The 13,897-nt window shown below is 63.1% G+C and overlaps 3 protein-coding genes across 5 annotated transcripts; 2 read left to right on the top strand and 1 right to left on the bottom strand.

The window, feature by feature from the left end:
- Positions 1-995: 995 nt before the first annotated feature.
- CDC42EP5 (CDC42 effector protein 5) lies at positions 996-1,511 on the top strand (the record flags this gene model as incomplete). Its single annotated transcript, XM_084257889.1, has 1 exon — positions 996-1,511. One exon carries the CDS (start codon positions 996-998, stop codon positions 1,455-1,457), a length of 462 nt encoding a protein of 153 aa, XP_084114015.1. The 3' UTR covers positions 1,458-1,511.
- A 997-nt stretch (positions 1,512-2,508) lies between these two features.
- LENG9 (leukocyte receptor cluster member 9) lies at positions 2,509-4,002 on the top strand (the record flags this gene model as incomplete). The annotated part of the gene is made up of 1 exon (XM_084257040.1): positions 2,509-4,002. One exon carries the CDS (start codon positions 2,509-2,511, stop codon positions 4,000-4,002), a length of 1,494 nt encoding a protein of 497 aa, XP_084113166.1.
- A 1,204-nt stretch (positions 4,003-5,206) lies between these two features.
- Positions 5,207-13,642, bottom strand: LENG8 (leukocyte receptor cluster member 8; the record flags this gene model as incomplete). Of its 3 annotated transcripts, none has more annotated exons than XM_084257884.1 (15): positions 5,207-5,369; positions 7,245-7,452; positions 7,529-7,658; positions 7,732-7,800; positions 7,885-7,986; positions 8,518-8,803; positions 8,963-9,103; positions 9,180-9,458; positions 9,839-10,042; positions 10,233-10,374; positions 10,602-10,854; positions 11,542-11,652; positions 12,341-12,442; positions 12,762-12,936; positions 13,566-13,642. In XM_084257884.1, the coding sequence occupies 15 exons, from the start codon at positions 13,601-13,603 to the stop codon at positions 5,207-5,209; spliced, it is 2,403 nt and encodes an 800-aa protein (XP_084114010.1). The 3 variants fall into 3 exon arrangements, with proteins under 3 accessions (XP_084114010.1, XP_084114008.1, XP_084114009.1); XM_084257882.1 differs by having other exon boundaries at positions 9,839-10,027; positions 13,566-13,603; XM_084257883.1 differs by lacking the exon at positions 11,542-11,652 and having other exon boundaries at positions 9,839-10,027; positions 13,566-13,603.
- Between the last annotated feature and the right edge of the window lie 255 nt (positions 13,643-13,897).

Raw genomic sequence — 13,897 nt, 5'->3', positions numbered from 1 at the left:
TCACGAGTGCCCAGCTTTGAGTCCATGCCATTCTGGCCATTTCTGTACCCCAGGGAAATTAGTTTTGTCATTCAAAAAGGCAGGCAATATAGCCTCTCTTTCAAAACCAGACACTCCCCATTATAGGACGCTGTGTAAATAGGCACAGTCTCAGGTTCATCCTAAATTTCCTGAATGTAAAATTGCACAATACAGGCCTGCATCGTAACAAAGCCTTCAGGTTTCTTTTTATAGAAATAGACATATAGATCGGTATAGATCTGTAGATGTAGGTAGGTGCTACATATAAATATAGATGGATGATATAGATATTAGATATAGATGATGGGCAATACAATAGATGATATAGATATTTAGATCTTGATAGATGATATGGATTATAGCTATAGAGAACAGATGACAGCTATGCAGAGATAGAAACAAAATGGCAGTGTATGTATTTATACTTTGCATATAGTATATATACTTTGTATATAGTGTATATACTTTGTATGTATACTTCGTTCTATATACAAAGACAAGCATAAACCATGCATTTATTTTAGAATAAATTTAATATCTTGGGCACCCCTGGAAGTGTGGTGGGCACTGGGCACTGTCCCCTGCTCCTGAAAGACAGAATCAGGCAGTCTTCATGAGAGGGACCTGGGAATATCCATCTTTGACAAACAAGTGCCCTGGTCTTTAGGGGGCGTCCATGCAGCAAGCTGCCCTTTTCCTGCTTTCTGTTGAACATTCAGGAGTCAGTACCTAGCGAATCAGCACAGCGGGGTGGTCAGGGGTATGCGTAGGTTTGACCCTGAGATTTCAATCAAGCACCTGAGGCCTGGGACCTCTGAAGCCTCAGTTTTCCTGCCTGTAAAATGGGAGCAATCACACCATCTTCACCTGGTCTTTTGCAGGGCTGGCTAGATGGGGCCAGGGAAGGGGGCGTCTGGAGCTCGGGGTGGCGGCCTCGCTGACTCGCCTCTTCCCCGCCTAACCCTTCCCTGCAGATGCCGGTGCTGAAGCAGCTGGGCCCCGCGCAGCCTAAGAAGCGGCCGGAGCGCGGCGCCCTGTCCATCTCCGCGCCCCTCGGCGACTTTCGGCATACCCTGCACGTGGGGCGCGGCGGCGACGCCTTCGGGGACACGTCGTTCTTGAGCCGCCACGGCGGCGGGCCGCCCCCCGAGCCGGGGGCGCCTCCCGCCGGGGCCCCGTGCTCCGGGCCCCCGCCCGCCGTTGCGCAGCCGCCGCCGCCCGCCCTGCGCGCCCCGGCGCCCGCCGACCCGCTGCTGTCCTTCCACCTGGATCTGGGCCCCTCCATGCTGGACGCGGTGCTGGGCGTCATGGATGCAGAGCGCCCCGTGGCTGCCGCCGCCAAGCCCGACGTGCACCCCGGTTCCGGCACGCAGCACTCCAGGGCGCGCTGCCGCCCCAACGCGGACCTCGAGCTGGACGACGTCATCGGCCTGTAGGCACCCCCACCCCCCGCGCCCTTCCGTGCGACTCCCCACTTCTTTATACATAAATGGCCACGGTCTGTGCCTCGGGCGATGTCTGCTCCCTTTGCACGTGGGCGGAGTAACGGGGTGGGGAGTTGACGGGGTCCTGGCGCCTTTCAGAACCAGGGGCGTCCCCTGGAGTTCCGGCGCCCGCGGAGGCTGGCCCGGCCGGCGGGGTCCCTCAGAGGAGCGCCGGGCGGAGGCGAGAGGCAGCCCCCAGGGCGTGGCTGGGTGGCGCCCTCCTGGGAGGCGGGGGTCCGACGCGGCCGCCTTTCACCGTCTTTGTGAACGGAGCGCCGCCGCGGGCCAGACCCGCACCCCGGCGGCCCGCCTCCCCCCAGGGTGCGGCCGGGAAGGCGGGCGAGCCCGCGTGGCCCGCGCGCCCTGCCCGGGTGGAGCTGCCCTTTCCCCTGGGAGCGGCTGCCCCGCGAGTGGCCGGGAGAGGCCCGGGCCTTCTCCCCAAACACCGAGCGTGCGGGCGTCCGGGGTCCCGGCCACGGAGGGCGCCTGGCGCCCCGCGCCGCAGACCCGAGGGCCCGTGCCAGTCACGCGCGGGGCGGGCCGGGCGCGCGGAGGGCCGCGGAGGGGCCAGGGAGGGTGCGGCACGCGCAAATCCCAGAGGCGGCGGCTCGGGGCCGGGGCCCGGGCGGGGAGGGCCGCCCGCGCGCGGGAGTGAGAAGGTGGGGCCCGGCTCGAGGCCGCGGTGGACCCCGACCCCCCGACGACGCGGAGGCGCTGGGGCTGCACCGCCAACCCCGCGCGCCAGGGCGCCGCGCCACGTTCTCTGGGGCGGCGAGGCGGGGCTGCTGCGCGAGGCCACCGCCCGGGGCAGGGGTGACAAGGGCCCGCCGCCCGGCCGCGGAGGGGCGGGGTTAGGGCCCTCGAGAACGCGGGCTGCGCTCCTGGGGGCGGGGCGCGGGCGGGATCCCCGTGACGTCACAGCGGGTCACCCCCTCGGGCGGGGCCGGCGCCCGGCGCCCGGCAGTCTGGGCGGGCCGGGCGCGCCAGCCGCACCCTGGCTCCCATGGCGGCGACCGGGGAGCCGGGGTCGCCCCCCGAGGCCCCTGCGGGGGAGCCCGCGCCGCCCGCGGCCTGCCGCTTCTTCCTGGAGGGCCGCTGCCGCTTCGGGGCCCGCTGCCGCCAGCCCCACCCCGGGGCGCCGGCGCCGGCCGCGGCGAGCCGCGGGGCCGAGGCCGCGGCGGACGCCGAAGCCGGGGCCAAGAAGCCGCCGCTGCGCACGGCCGAGGCCGTCATCCAGCGCATCCGCTGGGACCCGCGCCTGGACCCCGCCGACTTCACGGTGGGCTACGTCGACCGCTTCCTGGGCGTGCGCGAGGAGCCCTTCGGCGCCTTCTGCTGGGACGAGCCGCTGGCGGCGCTGGGGCCGGGCGTGCTGGCCGTGCCGCGGCACCGCGTGCGCTTCTTCCGCCACCGCGGCCGCCTGGTGTGGGACCGCGCCTCGCGCACCGACCTGGTCTTCGGCTCGGGCTCGGCCGCCGGCCGCGGGCCCACCATCCTGGACGTGCTGGACCACGGGGGCGCGCCCGGGGACGGAGGGGCGGGCGGCGGCGCGCCCGGGACGGCGGAGGCCCACGGCGGCGGGGCTGGGGCGGAGGGCGCGCGCCGCACCGACGAGGCGCAGGACGGCGGGGGCGCGCGGGGAGGCGCCGGAGCCGGAGGATCGCGAGAGCCGGCGCGTGAGGAGCTCGGAACAGCCCCGGCCCAGAAAGGCGGAGGCCCCGAAGCCGGGTTCATGGCGTGGCTGGCGACGAAGTCCCCGGAGCATGAGCTGAGTGGGGCCGGAGGCCAGACTTTCGGGGGGACACAGCCAGAACGGGCGCGGACTGTCGCGGCCATCAGGGCTGCAGAGCCAAGGGCCGAGGCCCCAGGGTGGCCCGCGGGCGAAGGCCCCGAAACGGAGTGGGGTCTCGACAGCTCCGCGAGCCGGGCCTCCGCCCCTCGGCAGCCCCGGCCCTCGCACTTCGTGGCGCTGATGGTGACCGACCCTGACCTGCAGGCAGCAGTGGCCAGGGCCCAGGAAGAGCTGGTCCGAGCCTCGCCGGCCTGCGAGGCATTCAACGTGCCCCCGCAGGCCCTGCACCTGACGCTGGCCCTGCTCCGCCTGGCCGGCCCTGGGGAGGTGGAGGCTGCGGTGGGTGCCCTCAGACGGGTGGTACCGGGGCTTCAGGCACCCCAGAGGCTGAGCTTTAGGAACCTGGAGCTCCTGAATCCCCACGTTCTCTGTGCCCCGCCTTCCCCCTCCCTGCAAAACATGGCCCAGGAACTGAGCCAGAGACTGGAGGCCCAGGGCCTGAGAGTGCTACAGCCCCCAGAAGGGCTGCATCCCCACCTCACCCTGGCCAAGGTGCCCCAGGGCTCCCCAGTATGCCTCCCCAAGCCCGAGCTCAGCCCCGGGCAGGAGCTGGGCAACCAGCCCCTGGGGAAACTCTGGCTGTGCCGCGTGGGGAGGGCAGGCGACACATACGAGCCAGTGGCAGAGATCCCCCTGGAGGGATAGTCCAGACCCCACGGGACACCTGTTGGCTCTCAACCCCCACAGAACACAGGACCGGGACCCAAAGGAGGCCCAGGCCAAGCAGCGGGGACAAGTGTGCTCTCTCTCTCACTCTCTCTTTAATTTTGGTTTCTCTCAAGCTTCAAATGGTGCTCAGAGCTCCAAGGAAAAGAATGAAGAAGGAAAGGGGGGAGGAGGGGAGGGGGCAGAGGAGAAACATCTGGAAAAAAAGCAGCCTGACAGTCCAGCTGTTTGCAAACGCATTGCACGCCCTCCAGTTACATGGCAGAAGAGGGAGGGAGGGAGGGCCGAAAAGAAAAGGGGAGGAAGAAGAAAAAATAACTGAAATAAACACACACAAAAAGAAAAGAGAAGGAAACATGACGTGAGCTGGTGATCCATGGAGGTGGGAGGGGAGGGAACTGCTTTACCTGTGCTGAACCGAGGGAGGAGAGGGGCAGGAAGAGGAGGGAGGGAAGGAGGAAAAAAACCAGGAGAGACATTGGGGGTGGAGGGAGGAGGGACACGAGACAACTTAATACAACTGCAGGTGAGGCGGCCGGCCGGCGAGGTCCCGCGAAGGCCTCCGGAGTCCTCGGAGCGCTGTGGCGGTGGGGATCTGGCAGTGGCGATGGCGTCGGCGTTTCTGGGGTGGGGGGCCGAAGGCAGGGCACAGTCTCTACGTGGCTCCCCTCACCCCAAACACTGTGGCCCCGGAGGGCTGGGCAACAAGAGTCTGTGGAGAGGCCGAGGAGGCGGCGGCGGGCGGGCGTGCTGGTGTCCCCACCGCAGCGGGCACGGGCGGAGCGGCCGGTCCTCTTCCGCTGGCCCCCCAGCTTGGGACAGGCCAGCGTGCCGGGTCGGGTGCCGGAGTACAAGCTCGAGAGAGAGAGAGAGAAAACACTGAGACAGCATTAGTGGAGGTGCCGGGTGGAGAGACGAGCCTACAGACCGTGCCCCCCACCCCCTGCTGTCCTGCCCCCCTCCCCCCATCCCGACCCTCTGAGACCAAAAATAAAAATGTAGAAAAAAATCTCTGTACAGACTCCCCGGTGGGAAAACGGGGGCAGGGAGGGTGGCTCTTCCTGGAGCCCACTCCCCACGAATTAATTTACAACCCAAGTCCATGGCTCAAAAACAAACTCCGCAGAGGCAGCGCTGTGGGGCGCAGCCCTGCCCCCCCCCCCCCCCCGCCCCGTCGCGGTGCTCAGAAGGCTGACAGCTGCGCCAGGCTGAGGCGGCAGTCGATGCTGGCGTTGTCCGGGCCCGTGTAGGCCAGGCCCAGGGGCTCTAGGAAGGCCCGGCAGGCGGCCTCGCCCTCGAAGGCCAGCTCGGCCTGCAGGTAGGAGACGGGCAGCGCAGGGCGGAAGCTAGGAGACAAGAGGAGAAGGCGATGAGGGGGGCAGCGGGCAGGGGAGGGCCCCACAAGCAGGTGGTGGGTGCCCCCCATTCGGGCACCCAGAGGGTTTCCTCAGTACGTTACCTGCCAACTCTCACCCTTAGCCCACCACCCCCCTCAGGGGCTTGGGGGGGCCCGGGTGCCATGGCGGGCCCAACGCCGGCTGCGCCCCCCCTTACCCTCACTTACCTGTGCGGGGAGTGGGAAGGTGAGGGGGTAGGAGGGAAGGGCCCAGCTGGCTCCTCCACTGGCTTGAGGGCTGAGCAGACCCTCAGCACGGGGCCCGCTGTGGTTGAGGGGCAGGGGCCAGACAGAGACCCACTCCACTGTGGGCTCGAGGGAGGTCTGACAGCTATCTAGGGACACCCCTCAAGGCTTCCTGTGCCCTGCCTGGAGTCCAAGTGCCTTCTGGAAGGCCCCAAAGTGTCTCAATTCACAGAGACTGCAATTTCTGGTCCCAATAGGAAGACACTGAGCACAGCCCCAGCACAGGAAGCTGTTAGCTCCCTCGCTGAGTTCTCCTACTTGGGTGTCATCTGCCTCTATCGACACACAGAGCAGAGCGCCCCAGAGACAGGCACCTGCGGTGTCACCAAGGGAGCAAGAGGCACAAAGCACGTGACCGAGTCCTGCTTGCTGCCCCTGCTTCACTGGGACCCTAGGGTCCCTGAGGGAGCCCAGCACCTCATCTGCATGTGGTCTCTGGATGCCCACTATGGGGGGGCCGGGGGGGATGCACGTGTGTGCCAAGGAATGGCAGTGTCACCTGCGCAGGTGGGAGGTTATGTGGGCAAAGGCCAGAAATGGGCCAGGGCCCGCTTCCACAGGGCCCATTCCTGGCTGCGTCCCCCATTATAGCCAGTCACCAGCCTGTAAGCAGCACAGTGCCGTCGCGACCCTGCCCTCAGGGCTGCCGAGGATGGGTCCGTCCCATTCCCAGGTCCCCAGCCCAGCCCCGTGCACTGGCCTGAAGGCTCTACCCTGACCCGCTGTCTACCATGGGCCCGTCCTGTCACTCTCAAATCTGGGCTGAAACCAGGCCCTCAAGTGATGTCTTCCCAACCTCGAGCCAAAGACAGCTCCAAGCAAGCCGTCGCCTGGCTTCCAGCTGCCACCTGACAGCAAGGCCCCCTTGGGCCCACTGATGTCTCTCCGGGGTTCTCACTACTGGCCAGGCTGACATGCGGAGTCAGATGATTCCTGGTGGGGTATCCTGCCTCCGAGGCTCCCCCCTCACTAACTGCCAGGCACTGCCCTGGTTGCCTAATGTCCTCTGGGATACAGAGAACCTTCCATCTAACCTGAGCTGAGCAGCCCCGGTGGACACACGCAGGGCCTGTCACCAGGCCTGGAGCACCAGGGTGCTCAGGACACCACCAGACGGGCTGTTTCCCTAACTCGTCACACTTTCATGGTGACAGCTCAAGGGGGAGCGGGGCATGGTCCTGCGAGAGCAAGGCTGTCTGCTCCGGCTTGTCTCCACAGAACAGGAGCACGGGGACAGAAGTCAGGAAAGGTGGAGAGAAACCTCAAAGTGGGGGGGGCCCAGAGGAAGGAGGCCGTCTGGGTCTGGGTGACATGAGCAGGAGTAACAGAGGCCGAGAGTGGAGAGGGAGCCCAGAGTCGTGTGTAGAGAGGCGGAAGGAGAGTCGGGGGCCTGGAACAGGGCAGGGAGGCTGTGCGCAGGACAGCAGCAGGGAGGAGGACACAATGGGAGAGGGCAGGACGTGAGGGAAATAGGCCAGCGCATGGGCCGGAGCAGGCCACTCGTGGCCAGGAGTGAACAGGGACGAGGGGCCAGCGGGGCCGGTACAGCAAGGCAGAGGGAGAGCTCAACTGCACATACGTTTTGATCATGGCCTTGAGGGCGGCCTTGCGCTCCCGGTCTGCAAACTTGTCCACGAGGTAGCCAGACATACAGGGCGCATGACAGTAGAGCCGGAAGAAGCGGTGGTAGTTGCCCAGAGCCCAGGCTGCCCTGAGCGCCAGGGCGTGGGCCACACAAGGGTCCGTCTTCAGCTCCCGCGTCAGGTACGCCAGCTCCGTGGTGATGTCTGGCCGAAGACCAAAGGAGGTCAGCGAGGTGTCCCCGGGGCTTGGCAATCACCCGTCCAGGGACGTGCCTCTCACCTCCCGAGTTCTTGGTGAAGATGTAGTAGAGGATCCGGTAGGCAGTGAATTCGCCCACGTTGCCTGGCACGTTCTCAGCATACAGTGACTTGAGCTGTGTCTGGCACTGGTTGAACTCTTCGTGGTCACCCTAGAGGGCGAGATGGGGAGTGAGGCCAGGAAGGGGTGGCAAGGGCCCAAGGGGGCTGGGTCAGCAGACTCACCTTCTCCAAGGCGATGCGGGCGTGGGTCTCATACACCTCCACTGTGAACTCGGTGCGGACGCCTTGCACCTGAGCAGAGGAGAAGGCAGTCAGGCCAGGGTGGGGGTGGGAGGGCCACCCACCAGCGCAGGGGTGCTCCAGCCCGCGCCTCACCGTCAGGTCCTGCCGGATGGACTTCATCTGCTCGCAGGCGAAGGCGTAGTCCTGCTTCTCCTTCCAGTGTGACTTGACCATACACAGGGATTTTTTCAAAACCTGGGAAGGGGACCCGACTCAGACTCTGGGACTCAGGCAGGGAGAGGACGTGCTAAAGCCCATCGCGGTTGCGCTGACTCAGTGATGTGACGTGAGGGCTGTGACCGCACACCCACCCAACCACCTGCTACCAAGTCAGAAACCCCCAAAGCACAAGACCAGAGCGACGACTGCCAAGCCGAGTTCCCCCCGCAGGCCTGTGTGCTAGACAGAGGACTAAACAGGGTTCCACGCCTACGCAGGGCATCAGCCTCCCACGGTCCCTAGGGCCCTGGCCTAGCAGGCAGCTTCCTTCTCCCTATGTCCTGGGTCATAGAGGTGCAGAGGCTGAGCCAAGCTCCCACAAGGCCACCAGCCTGGACTCTGGCTGGAAGAGCTCGTCTGTCTCTAGTTCACTTTGGTGCCCAAGGCTCTAGGGCCTCTGGCCAGGCCCCACCCGCCCCCATGTCGTCTTTGCTGTCCTGCCTGAGCTGGTGCCGGGACCTCATGGCAGCACCAGGCTTCACGGAGACAGACCTCTCTGGCACTTACTGACACGGGGCGCACGGTGGACGGGTCGGGGGCACAGGTGAGACGCAAGTAGTGTTTGGTGATGTCGGGGCAGGTCCCCACAATCTGCAGCTCCTGCCAGTCAGGGTCAGCCCCACTGCTCTCCAGGCTGCCCATCTGTAGCACCAGGGGCTCAAGGCGCAGGCGGCGGGAATGTCCATGCTGGAAGCGGGCTGCCCGCTTCTGCTTCTTCAGCTCACGCTCTGGGTCCTCACACTCCAGGGCTGCCATCTTCTTGCGGCTGCGCTTGGTGGGAGCTAGATCGTGCCTGGGAGGAGCAAGGGGGTGACGGGGCAGGGGGTGCACCCTCAGCCATGCTGGTAGCCAGTATGGACCTCTCCAGTGCTCCCCAACACTCCAGCCCTGCTCTTCCTCCAGAAACACTGGCCCCAGGCCCTCCTCCCTGGTCGCCCACCCAAAGTCTCACCTCTTCCCACGCTGCGCCCGGCCTCGGCCCCGATCCATGTGGGCCCCCCGACCACCCCGGCCTTTGGGGGGCGGGTTCCTGCGACCCACAGGGTGACACTCGTTCCCCGAGTAGGAGCTGTCAGAGTCCGAGTGGGAGGCACTGCACAGAAGCAGCAGGAAGGTGAGGCCTCAGAAGCCACCCCCAGCCCTGCCCCTCCCACCAGGAGCCCTCGCACCTTCGGCGGAAGTGGCGAGTCGGGGACCGCGAGGAGGAGCGGGAGCGGGAGTCCGTGCTGGAGGAGGAGCTGTTGTCCTTCATGAAGACATTGCGGTTGCCAAACTTGGCGAAGCTGCTGCCCCGGGCTCGGCCAGCACCCCCAGCCCCTGGAGTCCCTCGCTGGGACTGGGCACCCCCGCCCCTTGTCGCTGAGCCTGCCCCCCTGGGAGGGTGAAGGCTGCTAGGGGCCTCCCACCGCTTCTTCTTGGGGCTCTCAGCCACAGGCTCCCGAGTCAGCCTGAGGATATAGTAGGGCAGGACATCACCAACCCGGCGCCCCACAGCCCCCACGTCTACCAGCCCCCCGGGACGCACTCCCTTGGGAAGAAAGGGCACTTACCCAGGCGACTCAGCTAACACAGCGCAGAAATGGGGCGAAGCCCAGGTGTTCTGTGGCTGGAGGGCGCCCTCTGCGCTGAGGAAAAGGCCTGCAGCGCCCCCTGCCCTTGCTGGGCTGATGTGAATCCCAGCAACTCCTGGGCCTCAGCTCCAACCTCCTGACCTCCCTCTTCCAAGACCCCATTCTCCTGCTCGCTCCTCTGCAGGGCCCCAGGCACCTAAGACTGCATCTCCAACCTCTGCACAGGGCCCACCACCCCGGCCCCCTCCCAAGCTCACCCCGGCAGAGGCTCCCGGCTCCAGTCAATGGTGTAGGCCGAGCCGTCCTGGAGCCGGGCCTGTAGCACCTCCTTGAGCAGCTTCTCCGTCCGGTCTTTGTCCTCCTCAGACTCACAGGCCGTGAAGCAGCGCTCCACATACTCTTTCATGTCCTGTGGCCAGTCGTCAGGCTTCCCAGACAGGCTCCCCCTGGGGAGGGCAGATGTGTGAGGCAGCAGGGAATAGCTCGCCGGTCACCGCTCACCCTGAGTGGGCCCACAGGCCAGACAGGACGCCTGAGCTTTTTCTTCCCTCTCCTGGCGATCTCAAGGACCACCTTCCATCTTAGCACCCAGAGCGCAGACCTGCCAAGGGACGGTTCACAAACACGGGGACAGCACACGCGCCAGTTCACCTGTGGTTCTGGGCCTTCTCGGGGTTGGGCTGGGGGCCAAAGCTGCCGTGCTGGCCCTCTGAGGCAGGGCTGAAGTTCTGGCCGGTGACAGCAAAGGGCCGTTTCTGAATGTTGAACTTGAGACCACCAGTTCCAGGGGCCGCTGTGAGGGCAGAAGCTGGGGTCAGGCCTTTCTAGGCCTGCCGGGGGGCTATGCACCCCAGAAACAGCGGCCAAGGTGCCGAGAAGGGCCCCAGTGCAGCCACAACCTTGGCATAGCCCCAGGACAGCTGAGACAAGGACCAGCACCACCACGAACTCCACCTAGGCGTTCTGGAAAGTCTTTTTCCCAACCCCATCCCTCTTTCCACACCCACAGTGCCCACTCACGCTTCATGCGGTTCCACAACTGCTGGCCCTTCTTGGGCTTGGCGGGCTCAGTGTAGGTGTGGGGCCCGTAGGCCTGGCCTGAGGCGGGCCCTGCCTGGCTGTGCTGGGTGGCAGGAGCTGTCCCAGGCTGCGGGCCGCTGCTCAGTGTGTGAGCCCCGTGCGGGGGGTTAGACGGCTGTGGGGGCTGGGCTGCCGGCAGCTGCTGGGGGGCTGCCTGGTAGGACATAGTTTCATCCATGCCAGGGACAGGGGGCTGTCGAAGGAAGCCAGAGCTGAGGGCAGGCGCTCAGCCCACCAACTGCCCTCACCACCATGTCCACTGCTCAGCCCTTCATGACCTCATGCAGCCTGTCGTGCTGAACCTCGAGAAACTCTGAGGGACACCCTTTCATCATCCCCTTGTTACAGCGACGAGACTCAGCCCGAGACGCGGCAGCCTGCTCCGGCCCGGCTGGCCCATGCGAGCGTTAGGTCCGCTTCCATGTGAGCCCTGCCCACCTGGCACTGCTGTCCGAGTGCCACCCAGCCGGTCGCCACTGGCACTGAGGACACTGGCACTGTCCTCACAGACAGAACCCCATAATGAAGAGATCCCCACACCTGACAAAGCTGGCTGAGATGCAGAAGCCCCGTGACTCGTCTCCATGCCTCCAGCCCCGCCCTGCATGTGTGTGTACATGGGTCATATGGGCGTGTGCGCGTGCAGACAGGGCAAGACAGACTGCTTTACACCAGTGGCCCCAACATCACCTCAACACTCATCCCGGGGCCTGAACCCAACCTGTCTTTAAACACTACGCTCTGTCCTTTTCATTCTCAGCACCGCTCAGCAGCAGAGAAAAGGTGGTGGCGGGGAGCTGCTTTGACAACACAGGCCGTCTCCACTACACCCCCGACGACCTTACCCTGCCGGAGCAACCGGAACGGGTAGGGTGGTTACCTGGTTCAGTGTCCCTTGGTGCTGGGGTGCTGACTGCTGCTGGGGGGTGGCTGAGCCATAGGAGCTGGCCATCCCGTACTGGGAAGGGGAGCCGTAGCTCTGATACATGCTCTGCCAAAGGCACAGGAAGGCAAGGGTTAGTGGCGCCCAATTCCTTCCCTTAAGTCTAGGCCTCACTCCTGCCCACGAGCCATGACACTCTACTAGGCTCACCCGCTCCCCTTCCCTCCACTGCAAAATATATAAAATTTGTGGATGTTAAAAGAAAATACACAATAAAAGAAAACCCCAATCAACTCCGTATTTCACTTTTCTGAGTTTTCCAAAGTATCTCTCTATCTAACGACTATTTGTCCAGTTCTAACTCCTTTAACTATTACAAATGGAACCAAGAAAAAAACAAAAACCCCTGCTTTAAAGCCGTTCACACAAGCAGAGCTGCAAACACGCAGGTAATAGGCAGAGAGGGCAGGCCAGACAAAGAAACAAAGTGGCGGAGTGAGATGTGAGATCAAGGCTTTAAATTAGAGCACAGCACACAGCAAGTGTGGGAACATGGGGGGCTGCCACCAAGCAGTGGGTGTGTACCTGGCATCTGGCTATTGGCAGGGCTCTGTGGCAACTGTGGCAAAACCAGGGAGAGCAAAAGTGGCCAGACCAGGGAGGCGGGGTGTGGGGGACCGTAGGAAGCTAGCAGTTCTCATGGCTGTCTTCAACCATCACCTCCCCCTAGCTCCCCACTGATATTTGCCCCCCTCCATCCCACCCCCCCCCCAGCCCATACCAGGCCCCCACTCACCACCGGGTAGTAGTAGCTGTAAGGGTAGGCATAGTTGTACTGCTGATACCACTGGTAGTACTGCTGCTGCTGCAGAGCAGACGCTTCTGCCTGGGACACGTACTATGGGGAGAGAAGCCATGGGCTGGCGGCAAAGGAGCAGGCCTACTACCGGCAGCTAACTGTCGAGGAAGGGAGCTGGTCCACCTCACTCCCAAGAACCACCATCTCCACCAATAAATGAAGCGCCCTGAGGAGTGAGAGCATGTCTCCCTCTTTGGGTCAGTTCCTGGGGACAAGGAGCACATGGGGCCCTGGGTTCTTCAAGCCAACAGACTTGGTGTCCCCTACTCCAAGGCTCCTAATTGCCTTCAGAGCACCCTGTGCTGGGGACACGGGGAGTGTCCCTCTCCCAAGACCCCCACGCAAGCAACATTCTCACTTGTGCACTGGCCACAGGTCCATTGCTGCTGGCCTTGGCGGAGCTGCCGGCGGCCCCTGCCTTGCTGATGCTGGCCAGGGCCTGGCGGGCCTTCTCCCACTCAGGGTTCTCGTGCATGGGGGTCTCCAAGCCATTCTCTCTGCCTGCCCCAGCCACCATGCTGTACTGAGAGGACCTGCAGAGGGGAACCGAGTCAGCCTGTTCTGCCCATAAGGTGAGCCAAATACAGGCAGGTACACAGCAGAGTTGAATCTAGCTCTACCTCTACCTGCTGGCACCTAAATTTTCTCATTGAAGACACACAGGTAACCTCATACCACTTCAGGCTTCTATGACGTGTATGTGACAGACCTACCTAAGGTATTTTCAGGTGCCCAGTACACAGTTCTTAAAAATCAAACATCCACAGAACTTAAAAATGAACCTGATGCCTAGTAGGTCCAAGTGTTTTATGAATCAATGAATTTTGGCTGATTATCACCCTACACTATTCTAGGAATTAGTAAGTATTAACAGAAAAATAAGAGACTACTAAAGGCTGCAGACTACCTTCCCATCCCAGCTGATGGGATGAGTAACAACTTAGTGAAACAAGCACTGTGCTGTGAAAATGAAACCGCAGCTTGGAGAAGGTCTGACCCGCTCCTTGGTACCTTCATCCTTGTGGTCAGAGGAGGGCCTCATCCCCACCCCAGGGACTATGCACCACTTTTGCCACACCGTGTGAGGGCCCAAGTCAGAGGCCAACACTGCTTCCTCTCACATACCCTCCCCGCCAGCCTCTGCCCCTCTAGGCCCACTAACCAATCCGTGCTACGTTGATCACCCACGTTGGCCGCCATCTGGACCTTGGGGTGTAACGGGTGGGCCTCGGGAGCCAGACTGCTTTTTCTGTCTAGTGAGAGAAGAATCTGTTAGAGACTGAAAAAAGAGTAGAAACAGGTCACCAAGTGGGGAAGAGAAGAGGGACTCATAAGCAGCCAGGCAGTAAGAGAGAGTCTGAGAAAGTCACTGAGGTACAGAATGTGAAAAGGATTCCCGGTGTGAAACAAAAGGGCTACGAGAGGAGGGGAAGACCTTGCCTCCTAAACACAGCTCTCTAGGTAGAAAATGAAGGCTCTTTCCAAGAGGGAGAG

The sequence above is a fragment of the Talpa europaea genome, assembly GCF_964194135.1.
Source record: "Talpa europaea genome assembly, chromosome: 16".
NCBI classification, from domain to species: domain Eukaryota; kingdom Metazoa; phylum Chordata; class Mammalia; order Eulipotyphla; family Talpidae; genus Talpa; species Talpa europaea.
This window is presented reverse-complemented; position numbering and strand designations above follow the sequence as displayed.